Source organism: Thermobia domestica, chromosome 11, assembly GCF_964235325.1.
Source record: "Thermobia domestica chromosome 11, izTheDome1.hap1.1, whole genome shotgun sequence".
In the NCBI taxonomy this organism is placed as follows: Eukaryota; Metazoa; Arthropoda; class Insecta; order Zygentoma; family Lepismatidae; genus Thermobia; species Thermobia domestica.
In genome coordinates, this window is record NC_137464.1 from 32,423,526 (window position 1) to 32,443,954 (window position 20,429).

The 20,429-nt window shown below is 35.9% G+C and overlaps 1 protein-coding gene across 2 annotated transcripts; it reads left to right on the forward strand.

Moving 5' to 3' along the window:
- The first annotated feature begins 12,139 nt into the window (after nt 1-12,139).
- Nucleotides 12,140-19,875, forward strand: LOC145663542 (uncharacterized). 2 transcript variants are annotated; one of them, XM_081729652.1, is made up of 2 exons: nt 12,140-12,271; nt 19,260-19,875. In XM_081729652.1, the coding sequence occupies exon 2, from the start codon at nt 19,316-19,318 to the stop codon at nt 19,787-19,789; it is 474 nt and encodes a 157-aa protein (XP_081585778.1). In that variant the 5' UTR covers nt 12,140-12,271; nt 19,260-19,315; the 3' UTR covers nt 19,790-19,875. The 2 variants fall into 2 exon arrangements, with proteins under 2 accessions (XP_081585778.1, XP_081585779.1); XM_081729653.1 differs by lacking the exon at nt 12,140-12,271 and adding an exon at nt 12,552-12,607.
- The last annotated feature ends 554 nt before the right edge of the window (nt 19,876-20,429 follow it).

The following is a 20,429-nucleotide window of genomic DNA, read 5'->3' on the forward strand; positions in this document are numbered from 1 at the left end:
GTCTCATTGTTTCTACTAGTGGTCATCAGAAGTTTGACTAACAATTTCTAAACATTGTATAAGCATCATTTGTCTGTAATTAGCTTAAGAGTTAATTCCATTTGATGAATATACTCTCTAGAACTTAGGGTAGGGTACAGGTTTTGATCTGCTTATTTAAAGCTGAGAAATTACCATGATTAACGTCGTCGCAGGATGAACATTTTCTTCAAGTATCAAATTTTTAGTTATTTTATGAATGAAGTAAATGGGCTCGAAATTAACTTGATTTGTAGCTGCCAATATTATTTGAAAACGTGACATGGAAGTATGAAGGTTTATACTTCCTAAGCGTTGTGCTTCACATAAAAGAAGGCATTGGCAACTTGTGCTGCTTATATGTATGAGCAGAAAAAGATAGTGGGCATACATATACCATAATAATTAAGAATAAAACAAATTACACTAAAAAATTGTTGTGTTAAATACCTACAATACACTGTTATTGTTTTTATATTGTGGTGTATTTCCACACATTGTTTGCAGCATGTGTAAATTTGTAAAAGGTTTTTATTGTTTTAACATGAAATTAGTTTAATTTCTATTTTTTTCTCGCATATACATACATACAAAATTTTCTTTTTACAGTGAAATAACGTAATGGTCATTGCTTGTTGTTTTTGTGGCAGTAATATTTTTTTTTTCTTTTTTGCTTTAATACGTATATTGAAAGTGGTGGTATTTTACTGTTATTCTCGAAAAAAAACTGATTTAAAAATATCGAAGTAATAGGATTTCTGTATGTAAACACGAATAGATGGTGCATAATAATTACTCAAATAATCTTTAAAATGAAACAACAAAGTACATATTCAAACTAATTCAATTACTTCGATATTTTGTTATGCCAGTCTTGTATTGTGATGTAAGTGTAGTGGTTTTGAAAGTGGATTTGTTACCAAATATAACACGTATACAACATAAAAGAACATAATAGTTCTTTACTCTTGGATCAAGTTGTCGCATTATTCGGTTACATAATTGGATTTTATACAGTAGAAACGAAATTGATCTTCCAATGAACTGTTTAACATACGGAATCGTTATGGTGATACGTACACTCATGTCCAAAATTATTGTCGCATGTCTATAAATATGTTGTTCTAGAAATATAATTTGATAACGAATTCGCCCGGTATTTCTTATAATGTTAGTATGTATATAATCGGTAAAGACATGTATGTGGAAAATTTCATGTCAAAAGGGCAGTAAATAAGAACAATAAAACGAAAATAAAATTTTCTTGCCTATTTAGCAACATTTTATTTTACTCATTATAATTTTCGTATTTATAATTCTTTTCCTATGAAATTTACCACAAATATACATTTCCCGATTATACACATAGTATCAGTATTAAAAATACCCTGCAAAATCATTATCAAATTATATTCTTACAAGGAGACAGTTATAGATATGCGACAATAATTTTGGACATGAGTGTACATGTGCAGCTGTGCAGTATTCATTGTATGGTAAAGCTTTAATTTAAAAAAAAGTATCTTGAAATTACGGTACAGGCCCAGTCCACAACTATGTTTCAGCAAACTCGGTTCTAATGTGGCAACAGTAAGTTGTCTAAAATTAAATGTTTATCTTGCATTGAAACAGAAAAATATTATTTCTGTAGTATACATAGAAACAGTTTATTCTGTTTTCATCAGTTGCAAATGCCAGCTCAGTTTCATGTATTTGGTACTATTTGAGCCTGATCTATAATAATTTGAAAATAACTTTATATATCGGTTAAAGTCGGCCTGGTTCCATAAGGGCTTTTACGAGAATGACCTTCGTACCGTAAAGGTTACCAATAAAAAAAAAAATTCCTTTGAATCTTAAAAGGACGGAATTAAGTTACTAAGTTATAAAGGATATATTAGTATTGTGTTGTAGTTCAAGTTGCCAAGATACAGCGTAGTTGTGGTCAGTATAAAGAAGTTAGTCTTCCATTGTATACATGTGGTGTATGTCCAGACTACGTACATTAGGGTAACCTAAGTAGGAGGTCAACTACAGAAGTTTTACTTACGTTCATACTTGACCTACAGTAAATATTAAACAATAATAATAATAATAAATAACATTATTTCCCCCAGACTTCTTTGTGTAGAACAACTCTAAAACGTGATGGACTCTTGTTAAGTAGGCTAAATCTTTTGCCAAAGATTCGAGACTTTCTACATGGTTTTCAAACGGTGTGGTAGGTGTCATAGTTAGTGTTAGGGATGATGGGCAAACCGGTTTTATAAAAAACGGAAACCGGTTTCTAGAAAAACCGAAATCCGAAAAACCGACATTTCTGTTTTCAAATCCGGTTCGTTTTTTTCCACCGAAACCGGTTTTGGTTTTCTGCAAAAACCGATTCGGTTTTTCACCGAACCGGTTTCGGTTTTCTCCAAAAACCGGTTTGGTTTTCACCGATATTGGTTTCGGTGAAAACTTTTGGAAAATACATAAAACTATTTCCATGGAAACGGAATCGGTTTCCGGAGAACAACGAAACACTACTCTGGACAGAAATAGAACAAATTTTGAAAAAAACGGAACCGGTTTTGAAAAAAACTGAAACCGGATCCGGTGAAAAACGAACATTTTTGGAGAAAATCGATAACCGGTTTCGGTGAAAAACCGAACCGGTTCTTGGAGATAACCGAAAAACCGGTGTTTGTGACCACCTCTAGTTGGTTTTAGCTTCAACTTGAGGTCTTCAATCTCCCTCCTTTTGGTTATTTTTCAGCCATACACAACGTTCATTATTACATTCAGTAGTGTGTCCCTTTATCCTTCTATTCTTAGTTTACTTAGAGAGTAGTATGGTGGATTGGAGACTTTTTTTAACTGCATATACTGAATTAATTGATTTCATGTTACGCACACTGGGTACTTGGTTGTTAAAGTAATCGTATTAACACTAGAAGAGCATTCATAAAGATATTTCTATAGCATTGAATAGTTATACCTAGGTAGAATACAAGAAGGAATATTAATATAGTGAATGTAACATGTAATATCTAATCTGGTTAGAACAAAGGGTTCATAGAGCAGGTATATGTCAAACAATAAATTGATATGTAATTGTTCCTGTGTGTATATATATATTTGCCTTTCAGAATACTACATCTTCATGTGAGAGCGAATATTTTGAAAGATTCAGAATATAATAAAAACAAATGTATGAAAACGATCTCTGTATGTAAACACGAGTGAATATTGCATAATATTTCACGTGATTATTACCATGAAAGAACAAAACTGTTCAGGTTAATTAAATTAATTTTGAAACCTTGTTCTCATTGTAGTGTATACAAATCAACAGTCTTTGGTGTATTACCGTCTAAATGAAGTAGATCTGTTACTAAATACAAATGTAGAGAGGAAAGTAGCTCTTTATTCGTTCCTAAATTGTCATATTCGGTTACAGATTGTTGGTATATTTACCGTAGTTGGGTATTGTATAATAATGTATTATTTTGTATGTTTTTCAATAAAAGAAAATTAATCATTTAGTGTTAATTTTGTTCAAAATGAAATTAAAATGATGTTATTAATACCCTTCGTGTGTTAAAGATTATAGTCCATCCATTTCCATTTTTTACACCATGAGGCATAGAGTAAGGATGTAGTATAAGAGGTTTCAGCTGCTCTTCGCACTGAAACTAAATCGCCTGACTGGAAACTGTGGCGCCACCACTCAAAGCAGTTCGGGTAGTACGAACTGTTAAAAACAAAAACGAATCAAATAATTCAGAGCGCATGGTTTGATAGTTACCAGTGGTAAAGCGTGCGTGGGGACCCTGGTTCGATCCCAGCTCGCGCCACGTGAACTTTGTAGTAGACAAACACCGTGTGCGTCGATTTCCTCGGTTCTCCCGTTTCCTCCTACTTTCTTCATTCATTTCTCATCATCACCGTCTCCTTTAGCTTAGCAGCATAAGCGTGAAACGTAAAGATTTTATTTCATTTTTGATACAATTAGCTACTGCCAGTAGCAGACGATGCGATTAATTACCACTGCAGCCGGCGGGGTCGCTGCTGTTACCTTCGTTGCATTGTGAGAATGATTTGAATTTCAGTTGGTTATATAGGGAGTGGTGCTTCGGGGTGATCAGTGCTATAAAATGTAACGGTATGACTGCAGACATGAGTTCAAATAGCCTGTACTAAACTTTAATTGTATCAAATTGTTAAACATATTTTTCAGTAATTACAGCTCATACTGTAACTGAAGTGACACGGAAATTGATCCGAGATTGCCTGCTTTCGAGTGATATGTTTAAATACTGAAATCGTTATAAGAAGGTCCTGGTACTGGCGTTTGTTATATTTTACTTAAAATACATATAAAAATTCGTAACAAAGTATATAAAGTCTAAGACAAACTTCTTTAGAAGTATAAAATATGTATTGCAGGTGAGTGTAAAACTCTTATCTGTCCGCCATCTTACAAGATACCAAGATTACACAGTCTCGTGAAGGCCATTGTACAAATGTTCGTCCTGTTGATCTATTTCAATATCCAATTTTCTGGTCGTATATCAAGTCACAGCATTTAAAGCTAAGTCGACCATATCACTAAAATTGTCTGGTGTAGATTTTTTTTTTTTTTTAATAATCAATTAATTGGTTTCACACAGTGCAATAATCATTGCGACCAAAATGGCAAGGCGAGAGCCGAATTGCCTGTTTCTAGGAAGTAATGCAAAACACCAAAAATTGTAATAAATAAGAGTTGAAACTGACCATGGACAGTTGAAACTGAAAACATACACAATAAAAATCATAGTAAAACAAAATATAACCGAAACACGTGATTCCACGGATGAAAATTGACTTAAATAAGATTGCTGAGCTTGTGTGTCCGTCCAGGAACCATCTCAGTAGCCTTCTGTTCGTCTTGTTATTTCGTAGCATTCAAAGCGTTTAGTGAGCTCCCTTGTGGCTAAGCGGTTAGCGTACGCGCCTATGGCATGGGAGACCCGGGTTCGATTCTGGAGGGAGTTCATGGGCTTCGGATTTCACGTTAAGCCGTAGATCCACGTATCATATAACCGCTGCTTAAAGGGACGCTAGTCATACACACGCTTTTAGTTTCGTGTGCTGTCGTGAGTGTCACTAATTGCTAATAGCGAAAAAAAAGCAGTTGGTGTTTTACAAATAGCGATTCTTGCGGTTCAAAAAAAGTTTTGGCAATTGAAAACTTCTAACAATTAGTGAAGTTATATTTGAGTTCGGGAAAAAGTTAAATAGGGAAACACAAACTAAAAGGTTCGAATGAAAACTTGGTATCTAGAACTACAGATACTAGTCGTATGGAGGAATGATCTCTCTTCTAACTATGAGTCCAGAGGTTTGTGTAAATTTACATTGTGGGAAAGTAGAATGTAGACCTCGGGGTGTCCAAGGAACCAGAAACGTCTTAAAGAAACTAAATTTTAACAAATTTCGAAGAAACAAGCGAAGAGATGCGTGTAGCAAATGAAGACAGGGTTTAAGAACAATGCTTCATACAGCTCTGTATGTTCATGCAAAGAAAAAGTGCATATGATCCAAGAAAAGACAAGTTTCTCAGAAAGAAAATCTTTTGTTCACCAACAAACATACAGAAAATGCTTCAGAGATAAATTCTTCTCATAGTTGAAAAAAAATACAAAAAAAAAAAAAATGGAAAGCTCACCTCAATGTTCTTGTAGTATAAGCAAATACTATATCTGTTTAAAGGTATAAATGGAGAATTTCAGCAGACAACTTGATCAAAATCATGACAATGAGGTACTACAAAATTACTGTATTGGGCCTTGGTGGCTTAACCCTTTGGGGATCCTATGGTGCAATTTTGTACCATACGCGTTTTTCATGGTACATTGCGTTATTTCTCTTCTATTTGAGCTTTTTCGTCCGTTTTTTTTGTTTTGTTTTTTGTTTTCCAAGTCCAGAGGCCTTGTAGAAGACATTACGTATGGATTCAGACTGTCCTGCGTCCAGACATAGGAGGTGATGACGTCATAAGTCAAAAATTTCTTTTCTCATTTTCTAAGCCTATGTTCAATATTTTTTGGCGGGCTTATTTTTCTACGTAGAAGATTGAAATTTTGCACAAACATTCAGTCCACCGAGTAGTATTTACCAGATTCTTTGTTCCGATATCAGTGTTAAAACAGGGGGGGGGGGGAACCAGAGGGGCAAAGGGGTAAAAAAAGGGATTTTTTACCCCCAAAATCCCGTTTTTCATTTTCCCGCCTTACATACATGATAGGACCACGTGAGTCATACCGTCTGAAAGGCAGTTCCATTCTGAAGAGAACGATGGTCGAATTATTATCCTAGGGTAATTAGGGATGTATCAGGGAATTTTTAAAAAATATACTTCTATATAGGGAAAAATGGGGCATTGTCGGTATATATATTTTTTGGCGGGCTTATTTTTGAACGTAGAAGATTGAAATTTTGCACAAACATTCAGTCCACCGAGTAGTATTTACCAGATTTTTTGTTCCGATGTCAGTGTTAAAACAGGGGGGGAACCAGAGGGGCAAAGGGTTAAAAAGGGATATTTTTACTCCAAAAATCCCGTTTTTCGTCATTTTCCCGCCTCACATACATGATAGGACCACGTGAGTCATACCGTCTGAAAGGCAGTTCCATTCTGAAGAGAACGACGGTCGAATTATTATTCTAGGGTAATTATTGCCGGCTCAGTGAATTTTTATCCAAATATACTTCTGTATAGGGTAAAAGTGGGGCATGGTAGGGAAATTTTTTCTGGTGGGCCTATTTTTTCACGTAGAAGATTGAAATTTTGCACAAACATTCAGTCCACCGAGTAGTATTTACCAGAAGTTTTTCCGATTTCTGCGTAAAAACAGGGGCGGTCCAGACGGGCAAAAGTTGAAAAAAGGGATTTTTAGACCCAAAAAATCCCTTTCTTCGGGATTTTCCCCCTTTACATACATGATAGAGACACGTGAGTCATACCGTCTCAAAGGCAGTTCTGTTCTGAAGAGAATGATGGGCGAAACATGACCCTAGGGTAATTAGGGATGTCTCAGGAATTTTTTTCCCTGAGATCATGGTGTTTTGCGGTCGTTTTGGGCATGGTGGGAATTCCTGATAAAATTTCTCCCGCCCTTACTATTCAAGATAGAAACTTGAAATTTGGTACACACATTTAGTTTACCAAGTATTATTCATAAGATTTTTTGGAGGTCTCTACGTTCACACAGGGGGGGGGGGGGCAGGGGGCCCAAAGTTGGACAAAAAATTTTTCCCATCAAAATTTTCCCTTTGACATCAATTTTCCCTCTCCTGGTATATGGTATGGGCATGGAAATGATACCATTTGAAAGCCATCTCTATTCTGAAGAGAATGAGGTATGAACCGTGATCCTAGGATAAATAGTGACGATGCAGTAGCTGCTTGACTGAAAGTCTAAAAAATAGCCCAAAATGCCAGGATCCGGAAAGGGTTAATGGTAGAGTGATCACCTTTGGCATGTGGAGTTCCTGGTTCAATCCCAGCTCCCGCCATGTGAATTTTGTGGTGGATAAAGACCATGTACGTGGGTTTTCTCGGCATTCTCCCACTTCCATCATTCCATTATTATCATTCATGTCATCATCTCCTTAACCTCGGTGCATAATTATGGGACGTTAAAATAAAAAGAATACTGTATAACAGGAACTTTTCTTCCACATGAAAAGTTTATCTTACTTTTTTAATAAAAAAATCTCACAAATGCAATATGATTTATTAAAACTAATATCACAACCTAATTTATAGGACGCACGGCGGCTCAGTGACAGAATGCTTACTTCTGTATAGGGTTCCTGGTTCGATCCCTGACCAGGTAAGTTTGTGGTGGATAACATTGTGTCTGTGGGTATTCTCGGGGTACTCCCGTTTTCTCGCACATTCTCATTCTACTGACTTCCATAATCATCATCATCATTTGCATTAATCATCCGTCTCTCTTAGCCCAAAGAGCATGATTGTGGGACGTTAAACTGAAAGATTTCATTTTATTTATAATCTAATTTCTGCCGCAAAAATGAGTTATTGGATGAAGCCCATACTGTATCTATTCAAATTCAAACGTTAATTGAAAATTTTATTCTATCACGACTCGGAAAACTCAATCCAGTGACAATTAAACAGATTAGAATTAATCAAACTAAAGAAGTCGACACCATACAAAAACGAACTCTCATGCATTTTAAGAATTTTCTTAAAAATAGTAAAATGATTGATTAACAAATATATAAAGTCCCATCACTTCTCTTCGTCTTATGGGAATATAAAACAAACCTAACAACTATCGATCCAATTATTCCAAATTATATTAATATGGATCATGAAGACATCAGAAATACAATTTATAATACAGGGTGATTTTTTAAAAAACTCATGGATTTCATTTGGGTCTAGAATTTCTAACTGAAGTTCCATTTTCATGCTGTTTGTGGCAAATGATCAAGAAAGGATGAGAGATTTATGGAACCATGTTTACTGGTTTAAATTCATGCCGGGTAATATCGGCCACGCCACAAGAAAAACAGCAAATAGAAAACAGAAACAGAAAAACAGCAGCCAGTGTATCTTACAATTGGAATGAGGTGCGGTGCGGAAGTTTTGAGTTTTCTCCGTTAGACGACAACCTCGCCAAGGGCAACAAGAAACTGAGCCATTGTATTCGGAATTGTAGTGCTGTACAGTTGTATGCTATCGTGTGATTGTGATAAGGACACAGTGAGAATGGTGTACTCTTTGGAGCAACATGTGTTTATCATTAAAAGTTTTTGGAGAACAGAATTTGTTCTGTTATGCAAAGGGCATTTAGAAATAAATTTGCCTCACGTTCTGCCCCAGACAGAAACACAATATTGTCGCTAGTGAGTAAATTGGAAGAACAGGATCGCTTCTGAACGAAACAGGAAAGCATCGGATCCTGCAGGCAGGTGTTGTAGAAGATGTCAGTCATCGACTCCTTAGGTTGCCGAAGAAGTCTCTCCGATACCCAAGGAATAATTTTTACGTTTATGGGTATTACTACTGAAACAATTTCTATTCTGCAATTCCGGTTCAAAAAGCCAAAACCTCATTCCAATTGTAAGGTACACTGGTGAATATTTGCTGTTTTCCTTGAGGCGTGGCCGATATTACCCACGATGAATTGAAACTAGTAAACGTAGTCACATAAATCTCCCATCCTTTCTTGATCATTTGCCACAAACCGCATAAAAATCGGACTTCAGTTAGAAATTCTAAACTCAAATTAAATCTTTTTTTTTTTTTTAAATCACCGTGCATAATATGGCAATCATATGTAGATAGACTAGCGACAACACTAGTTTATTTTTATAGATGCATCTAAGATGAAAGACAAAAATGTAGGAGATCCTATATTTCTACCGGAATACTACACAATAAAATACAAAGTACCAATTTTAATATCATTGTTTCAAGAAAACTCTTCTGGTATTCGTCAAGCCCTTACATATATATTAGGGGAAAAAAGATAAATAAAAACAGAATTCAACTGCTTGTATATGCACCGACTCTTTAAGCGTACTTACAGCTCTTACCAAAGTAAATTGGAGCAACAAAACAACGTAGCTTATACTAAATATTAAATCTATATATAAGAATCTAAGAGAACAGTACGAAATACACTTTTTAAAAAATTATTATTAACAAGAGGTCATGTCAATAATAAAAATAATATCGTTGTTGATTCAGCGGCGAAACCAGCATCTGAAGCAGGTATAACCTCTTCAATAAAAATTCATAATTATAAGTATACTATAAAAGAACTTCAAAAGCAAAACTTTGGAAAATTAAAAAAAAAAAAAAATGACAACAAACTGGAAATTTGTAGTGGGAGGTAGTTGATGCGAAGAAAAATAACTATTTGGCGACAATTAAACTTTGGTCACGTTCTAACGCAATTCTTTTTATAGAATATTATTTAAAGCATCACTAATCCAAGCCAAACTTCAACAAATAATAATAACCTACAATTACTTATGTGATAAAGGTTCAGGAATATTGGATCACATAACATTTAATGGCGAATGGTTTAACGGTCAACACACACAATTTCTAGCAATCCTTTACTCTCAGTTTGGGTTTGGACGTTTCAATATTAAACAACTATTAGCTGAGACTAACTGGCACATCATAAAAGAAACCATCAAATTTTTGAAAGATACAGGAAAGCAAGCATAATTAACTTTTAATTACAAATAATCAAGGATAATTAACTTTTTTCAAATTTTAATACAACATATACTCTGAAAAAAAGTTCAAAATATAATAAAACAAAGAATTAAATGGAATGAAAAATTTCGGTTTAGCGTCCCACCGTTATGCCTTTTCAGGCTGAGACAACTAACCCTTTAAATTAATGGGTATTTTGACGAAAATCGGATATTTTTGCTTAGACGAGTGTAACTCTGTTCATAATTATAACAGGATAATAATTTATATCTCGTTTGATTTGTTTGGGACTGTGCTTTCATATGCCACAACATCAAGAATGATGAGATCCTTCAGGAAAGGAGTGTTGTTAAAATATGGAAAATATTCCTATTTTTACGGGGAAAATAAAAAATCAAATAGCTGGAAACACTGCTTTAAATGCGCTGAAAAAATATTGGAAAATGTGCGCTGGTCTATCGCCAATATATCCCGCAAGTATCGCAAAAGTCTATCGAGCAAGTACTAAGAAAAAAAAATCAATACGTAATATCCTGATATATAGGTAAAATAGGGGTAATTTTCGTACAGAAAACATGTTGGATTGAAAGCTTATGTGTAGCTCGAGATTTTGTAGCAGGGTAATGGTTTATACCTCTTTGTATTCTTCAGGAACCATGCTTTGATGTTATGTAACATTTACAGTAATACCGGGGGTCTCGGTGCCTCAGTTTGCCAAAAAGTGGGAAAATCCCTTATTTTATGAAAAAAGATCTTTTTCAAAAAATGTCTCGCAACACTGCTTTCATGCTGTAGAAAAATATTGGAAAGTGTGCACTGGGCCATTGCCAATATATCCTGCAAATAACGCAAAAGTCCACCAGGGAGGGGCATTTGCCCCCCTGAGTTTGAGATTTATATAGAATTTATCAATACAATAGTAGTAAGTCAGTGAAAAACGCGAAATTTTACTTATATCAAGGGGTCGTGCCCCCCTCCCCTAAGCCAAATCTGAAATGACACTACTGAGAGAGAGGGTGGTTAAGTTGAAGGATGATAAACGTCTTGTTGCTCCTCTTTGAAGTCAAAACAAGGAAGCTTTTGTACTCTTTCGTTTCATTTCTTTCCGAGTTTATTTTCTTTTCGCGAGTAAGATATGACAAATTACCTATACTTGTTTCTAAACCCTTACTTCGAGAGATAAGGTTTCATAAAAGAAACGAATAATGGGGTTCTTCTCTTTGTACATGAAGCCTAGCAGACAATGTTACGAACAAAATTTATAAATATGAATCTAAGTACAAATGAATTCAAATCATCTTTTGAAAAATATCACTAAAATTCACTGGTATTTCTGATAAATTCGTATACCTGGCAACACTGTACAGAACAATGAAATTTAATTATATATATATATATATATATATATATATATATATATATATATATATATATATTCACACGTTGCCAGACACCTCTTTGCTAAGAAAGAAAACAACGAAAAGTTTCTACGACAATCAAAACGGCACAATAAATTCTAGGGTCATGTACTCAATATGAATACATATTATAATAGTTAAGGCAAGTGAATAATGACGAAAGAATTGGTGGAATGAGAAAATGGACGGAAACAGAAGTACCTCGATAAAACCCACGGACACGATGTTGTCCACCACAAACTTAGCCGGGGATCGAACCAGGGACCCAATGCACCAATGAGTCACTGTGCCTCCAAAAGAATTCAAGGAAGAATCGTATTAAAAGGAAGGATTAAATTACCTGGATTACAATCTTTGTATAATTTAAGGCATAACTTTTACACAGGAAGAAATGATCTAAAATAATTAGACAATAACAGTTTCCAGATTATAGACGACAAGGACTTCAATGTCTGCACCTGATGAAGTACTTAGCGAAAGAAGCCATGAAGAGAAGAAACTTCAACAATAATAATTTTAAAAAAATGTAATAAACGTTAAGTTCAAGCCTTTCTAAAAATTAATAAAATTTTTATGTATACTTCACCATAATTTCAATTCAGTAAGTATATTTATAAATTACCTTATTAGAATTTGTATAAGAATGATCCACTGTGATGTGCAAGGAATACTAATCTTTTGGTCCAAAGTTTGATCAATTTTTTGAATTATAATTTATGATTTGCTTAGTGATGTAATGCTAGACTTTTTGCTAGGTATACGCTCGACTACTTTTTTAAAATAGTGTATACCTTCCCCTTATACGCTCGTTCTTTCGAAAATTTAAGGCGAGTCTAAGCTGGATTATATACATAGGTGCGTATACGTCAGACACCGACGAACACATCCCTGGGTTTGTTCTTTGGTTAAAAAATAGCCAAGAAAATCCACCTAGTGGGTAAGGGTTTTAAGGTGATATTCGCCTGGTGCAGATTTATTGTACGGATCCACATATTTGTAAAATTTACAGAACAAATTTGTAATATTATTTTAATAGACTAGTGTGTAAATAATTTAAGTGTGTCGTGTTCTTATCTGAGCGATGTGTATCTGTGTAGAAATACATTAATGAAAGTCTAAGTCCTTAAGCACGGATTTACCCATAAGGTAGGCGTATAGGTATATTAGCTTAGGTATAGACATAAGGTATATTACCTATAACGTCTTTAGTAGTAATATAAATTCATAATCCTACACGTGGTGTGTTTTTATGTTATATAAAAAGTTTTGCGCTATCCTCGTTTATGTGTATACCCAATGCCACTAACGCGCCTACTCTTTACGGACACTCCTTATTAGCGTTCGGGCCCTCCTGCTGCGCTGCTCACTTGACTCTGTTAGATAGCATCCATGCTTTTTTAATGCCCACTTAGCACAAACTGATTAATGTTTTTTTTACACAATAGTTCTTATTGTCTACATACTGAAGCCCTCCTAAAATGAATCTGCACCAAAAGAATGCAAGTCCATATCCCAAAAATGACCGTTTAAGATACAGAAAGTCAATTTACAGAAAGTGGGGGCACAGTGGCTCAGTGGTAGAGCGTTCACTTCCGATGCTTGGGGTCCCTGGTTCGATCCCAGCTCGCGCCGCGTGGACTTTGTGGTGGACAAACACTGTGCTCGTGGGTTTTCTCGGAGTTCTCCCGTTTCATCCCACTTTCTTCATTCCACCATTTCATTCATTTCACATAATCACCGTCTCCTTTAGCCTAACAGGCATAAGCGTGGGACGTAGAACTCAAAGATTTCATTTTCATTTCTTTCAATTTAAAGAAAAAGAAGTATATATGCAATGAATTTGTATGGACCCATACAATAAATCTGCATCATGTGCCACATTCTCTTGTTAGTTCTGTTATCGTGTGAAATGCCTAAAGCATAGTTTATGATCTTTCTTTAAGTGTACCGGTATATAATAACTTCAATGTTAGTGTAGCCAGTATAAAATAAACCCAGATAAATCTATTCTCTGAAAGTTCTTCTTGATTTTATCAAGGACAGGTATTTGACCGATCTCGTGTTCAAGCAAGAACTAAAATTTACAATAGATAAATAGATTGTGCAAATTAAACATAGGGTTACCAATATAAATACATTGCATTTTCCATTACATCAACGCGTAATGTTGTAAACATTTTTGTTCCTTTGGTGACTTTCTACTTTTACACATATTCTAGCGAAGTTTAAGAATGACGTTGGCAGCACATAGTGACTATCAGGTATATTCTTTCCTTATATAGAGCATTCCCTGACGATTTAATTACTCTTACGGAGCTTGCATTAGTATTTTTATGATATTTGTTGTCTAAGAAGTACTGTCCTTTTTGCGCACAACATGGCGTTAGTTTCCCAAATAGTATGGTATATAATTCCATTATTATTATTATTATTATTATTATTATTATTATTATTATTATTATTATTATTATTATTATTATTATTATTATTATTATTATTATTATTTAGTTCTTTAAAAAGTATTGACCTTTTTGCACACATGACGTTAGTATCCCAAATAGCAGCGGGTCAGGCATAACGTCATTTTGCAGCTGACAGTTGAAGTTGGGATATGCAAAAGTATTGAAATACCCATAATCAGACGTAAGAAATTGCGCTAAAAGATGACTGAACTTTCCGCAAAACAGCTACATTTTACAATTTTATTTTGATAAAGGTGCTAATGCTGCACACTTCCGTAAAGATATTTCTGCTGTTACGGACAAGATACGTTATCTAAAGCAACAGCCAAAAGATGGTTCAGTGTGTCGCTTTCTTTCTGGAAATTTCCATATCCAAGATGATTTTTGCAGTGGGGTGACCAATCACAGAAAAAAGTGGATGATAATATTCTGGCAAAAGTCAAGCAAACACGGCATGTAAGCAGTCACAACATCGCCAAGGACCTAAACATGCATCATCAATGTTAAACAATTTGGAGAAAGCTCTGGCTATACAAAGAAGCTCGACGTTTGGGTGCCACATGATCGGACTCAAAAACATTTTCTCGATCGAATTTCCATCAGCAAATCTTTACTGAAACATAACAAATTCTGGTCATTTTTGAGGTGGTTGTTCACGAATGATGAAAAGTGGTTAAACTTCAACAACAATGTGAGAAATTAGATCTTAGTCGAAGCGAAAGAATCTCCATAGTCTGTACCAAAGCGTACACTGACCCGTGTGAAGATAATGCTGTATATTTGATGGGATTAGAGGGGCATCATGCAACATGAGTTGCTGCCACTGGGCAGAACGATAGATTCAGACCTATATTGTCCAGAATTAGGCTAGTTTTAGATCGTAGCAAAAATCGTATCATCGATATCCGACTGTGTACAGTGGCAAATGCTATAGCATTTCATACGCCATGGCATATGCTATGGCATTTCTTGTCGATAGAACCTGCTCTATTTCGTAGCATTTTTCCCAGCATTTGTGGTCCGATTGCAGTGCCGTGGTGTGTTAAAAGCAGGGTTGAATTCAGGGGGTAGCCCGGGGGAATCTCCCCCCCCCGAAGAAAATTCATTTCCCCCCGGAGAAACAAAAAATTTCAGTCACAAAATGTAGAAATTACTTCACCCAATATTATTTGCTTTCTTTCCGTGCACGTGCAGACGAAATCCGATCTCTCAATATGCATATAAACGACGAAGGCCCAGTCTATATAAATACTAAACATGTAACATCTAAGATAGAATACCAAATAGTCAATAAAACCTGTATTTCTTAACGCTATGACCGAGTTTGGTAGAACATTAAATTGTCAACTGTTGAAGAAAGGTTTGTATTTTAGTAGGTACTATACTCTCGCCCTATATTATATATTAGTAGGTAGCACTAGAACAGATTGAGATAGGAAAGGAAACATAGGGAAGATCTTTCGATCATTCTATATGATCTCAGATGTCAGCAGACTTCATTTGTTGAAAATGTATAGCTCTTGCATTATTTGAAATACAGCGCCTAAATCCCATTTCTCGCATCGGAAGTCACAGACGTAAATGTGTTTTACAATTGTTAAAGTAAACACACCTTTCTTTAATTAAAAATAATTCAGTTAAAGGGTGAGATTCAGAGGGCGTCATTTAGAGGGATCAGAGGGAAGAACAGTTATCCCTCCTGGGTTAGAGATTTATATAGAATTTATCAATATAATAGTAGTATATAAGTGAAAGATTGCTATTGTAGGTGACGAAGGAGGGGCAAGCAGAGCGAAGGCCCCGGGCACCGAAGTAAGAGGCGCAAAATTCGGGAGGGAAAAAGAAAAGAAAAGAAGGGGGAAAAACAGAGGAATGAAACACATGTGCACATGTGCACATATATAAAATGAAAGGAAAAAGTAATGAAAAGTGCTTAAAATCAAGGAAAAGCAGGGTTTACTTTTCAAAATTTTCTCACCTTTCGCGGCTGGTCTGTCGACCTCACTCATATATACGGGGGTGCCGTCGTATAGTCTCGCGCCAAGCGCTGATTTTCCACGACACGGCACTAATTCTACTGAAGATTTCGTAAACTAAACTATTGATGTGTATGCAGTGAAGAAACCAAGGCTAATATGCTTGATTTAGAATCAGAAGTGTGAGAAACAATGATAACTTTTTGTTAAGATATTCCTATGTGTTTTTTTTTTAGAACAAAAAATATTTGAGTTAATTTAAATCTTTTTAAAAACTTCTACATTAGTAACAAACAGTAACTATTGAATATAGGAAATAATAACAAAAATAGCTACTGTAAATAGCAGTTAAAGTTTAGTGTAAAATATTTTTGCCAGTCTTTATTTAATGTTTTAGATAAAATTAAACTATTGTTTTTTTTTAAATATAATCTCACGTTGAATATTTATCAGCAATTAAAATGAAATGAAAAAAAATGAAATTTTTGAGTTTTACGTCCCACGGTTTTGCCAAAGGAGACGGTGATGATGAGAGATGAATGAAGAAAGTGAGAGGAAACGGGAGATCCCCGAGAAAACCCACGCACACAGTGTTTGTCCACCACAAAGTTCACTTGGCGGGGGCTGGGATCGAACCCGGGACCCCAAGCACCAGAGGTGAACGCTCTACCACTGAGCCATCGCGGCCCCTTATCAGCAATTAGTCTCAATATTAGGTAAGATGTGGGTGTGAATGGAATTGTTAAATATGCTGCTTTCTTGCAAAAATACAGAAAAACAACCCTTCCCCCGAGTAGTTGGCATTCCCCCTCCGGGTGAAAATGTCTGAATTCAACACTGGTTAAAAGGAAAGCGAAAGAATTGTATTAAAGAAAAATGAGTTGGAGTAGGGATACTCTTTACCCACATACTTCTTTGTAGTTTTCGTTTTTTAATATAACCGGCGTGAACTGTTGTTACAACCACTATAGCTTTAGCTACCTCACGCTTTACTTTCGGAGCCATAATTGCGCTCTTCTCCAGTGATTTGTTTGCTACGTCACGGTTAGATGCTTATCAAAATGCTACCGTGTAAAAGAAACATATACTTTCGATGCCATAGAATATTATACAAGATTTTTGGCAGCACATCTACTACGAGAAATGTTGCGATAAATGCTTCCGTCTAAAACTAGCCTGAGCGTGAGTACACATAGCAAATCAAAAGAAACGGTCGAACTGCTTAATAGAAATAGTTCATACGCCATGTTGACAATTTCAGAGCTCACACATTTAAATCGACCCGTCAGATATTGAGAAAATTTGTCTGGACGGTTTTAATGCATGCATCATGTAGTCTAGATGAGGGTTTATCAACCTAGGGAACGCGAGACCCCTAGGGGATTCGAGAGGGTTTCATAGGGGTCGTCAAGATAAGCGGAAGAGATAAATATAATTAGATATATAACACCAGAAAATATTTTCAATTATTTTTTGGATTTCGTTCTCATAGGATTTTTTAAATTTGTATACATACTGTTAAGAACAACAAAAAATAGGCCTATTAAACATTTTCAACAGGTGCAGAGTTACTTAAAAATCAATTTAAATGTAAGAGGTACGATATGAAACTAAAGAGAACTGCATATTGAAATACCAGAAAAAACATTTGCCACAAAACCTGAATATTAAAATACAATTAAAATTGAAAGTTAATGGGATACCTGAGCATGGTGTGATCGTACTAGTGCGACAATGTCAGGTTCAGTCTTCGTGACACACATTATCAAGTCAATTTCAACTGATAAGCGATTTCTTGTCTTTGTTTTAATGCTTACCATGAAAGAAAATAGTATTCACTCCGACCAATGGTATTCATTTCGAAACATTATGACGGATCGGATTTGTAATATGATTGAACTGACCAAATTTGGTTTTAATCCATTCGCTTTTAGGGAAAAGATGGATATTGTGAAATCTTCGCAATAGGTATATTAAAAGCTCCATACAAGTTTATTACAAACCAGAAATTATAAGGGGGTCGCTGGCAAGAAAATGTGGTAAAATGGAGGTCGTGATAGGAGTTAGGTTGAGAACCACTGGTCTAGACATAGCATTATTCAGCCATCATTTGTTTGGTCTTTGCAGGGCTTCCTGAATGTGGTAAGTTATTTAAGAATTCTGTGGAAACTACGTGTCGACTTTTTGACCAGACACCATAGAAGTTCTATAGTGACGGGATAATGTTATTGCTGGAAAAAATTACAGAAGGTCATCGAAGAAAATATGATCTTGAAGCTTTGCTGGTGTCTACTATTAATCCAATGTTCTCGGGATTGCTGTCAGAGTGAGTGTTGCTGTGCTGAGCTTTCGTTACCATACAGCGGCAACATCTTCAGAGCTATGAAGATGTTGCCGCTGTATGGTAACGAAAGCTCAGCACAGCAACACTCACTCTGGCAGCAATCCCGAGAACATTGCATTCGTCGAAGAAAATGTTGTATATGTGGTTATTTTCTTCCCTTCCCCCCGCACGCCAAAAGTGTGTACGCTAACCATATAGACATTAGAAAGTTTCCGACGAATATTAATGTTAATCAATGGTTTCGAGTCGCTGAGATGAATAGTGGTACTTTCAACGCCTTTAAGTCTAAGTTTTTCATCGAGTTTATTGCTCTGTATATATATGGTTGTACACATGATATTTAGTTATTTTTTCTCGAGGGTGGCAAGGAATCTCATCCTCATGATTATCGTGTTAATGACCGAGGATAGTGCATCGTGAAACTAGAATAAGAGTGTAGAAGGCGGCGCACTGGAACAAAACACTATTTGTGCGTCGCAGCTAAGGTTGTTTAGTTTCTCCAAGGATGTTATAAATAGAGGATCTGCCCATATGTATCTTCATCCTATTAAATCGATGAAGCCAAAAAACAACCGAGCATCGGCACGTCTGATTGGCTACTCTCGTTTCTGCCATTGCCTGATTGGCTACTTTCATTTCCGCCATGATTGTTGGCTCAAAACATTGCGATCCTATTGGGCGGAATGGGCAGAGTAGGGGTGGCGAAACTGTGACGTATGGCTTCAGGATTTTGTTGTAATGGCAGATCCTCTATTTTATAAGATCCTTGGGTTTCTCTCTATAATTCACATTTTTTTTCTCTTATAGGCACGTGCTGCTTTGTTAGACCTTTCCTGTCCAGCCAATTTCATCTTCCTACAGTGATGTCGTTTGAACTTATTAATAGCCCATTTGGTGATGTGAAGAACAATGGTAGTATAGAAATAGACAGCATAACAACTGAAGGAGAAGAGGAATCAGGAATAGTTAAGAAAGAGGTAGCCATTCTTTGCCTTAAGTATCACCGTGGACGCTACTCTGTGGTAATGAAAAAGAAAATGAAAGCATTCATAAAGGGCTCTGACGTACCTATAAAACAAGAGGAAGATGACGAACCTATTAGGATGCGATTCTTCAAAAGAGGGCGCAATGAAGACTCAATGGCAGATTTGTCTGATTTTGAGATTGAATTTAACATGAATTCTCCACCTGAACCCGTTCCCGAAAAGCCTATTGAGTTCTCTACTACTTGCAGTCAGTATTGTGAATCAGATATTCCAATTGAGTATCGCAGCCCTCCGGAAGGTTCGGGAGCAGGTGACAGTCCGAAAAAGAAGGGCAAGAAAGGCAAAAAGTAGTTGTAAAATAGGTGCATTCAAACTCTTGTTTATTTGAATATAACTAGCTAACAAATTATGAATAACAAAATCTTTAACAACATAAATTTCTTCTAATTCATTGATATTCCCAGTTAGGAATTCACCGAAATATCTGCAACCATTGTTTAGAGTCTTGTTTGTGAAATTTCCTGAGTCATAATGTAATAAACCTCCAAATGCATTTTATGTACTGCATTTGCATTAATCTATACCAGACACACCAGAATGTTGCTCGTCCGTTAAGACTGAGCGAGAGAATTTGCTCAGCCAACGTCTAGAAGTTGTCATGAATAAAAAATGAAATGAAATCTTTGAGTTTTACGTCCCACGATTATGCCGGTTAGGCTAAAGGAGACGGTGATGATGAGTAATGAAGAAAATGGGAGAACCCCGAGAAAACATACGAGCACGGTGTTTGTCCACCACAAAGTCCACACTGCGTGAGCTTTGATCGAACCCGGGACCCCAAACACCGGAAGTGAACGCTCTACCACTGAGCCACCGCGCCTCCCATTGTCATGAATAAAGAAAGATCGTCAGATCAGTGTTTCCTCTTCGATACTTGTGACACCATATCGAGTAGTTTGAGTTGTGCGGACTGCATAAACAGGTAAAAAGC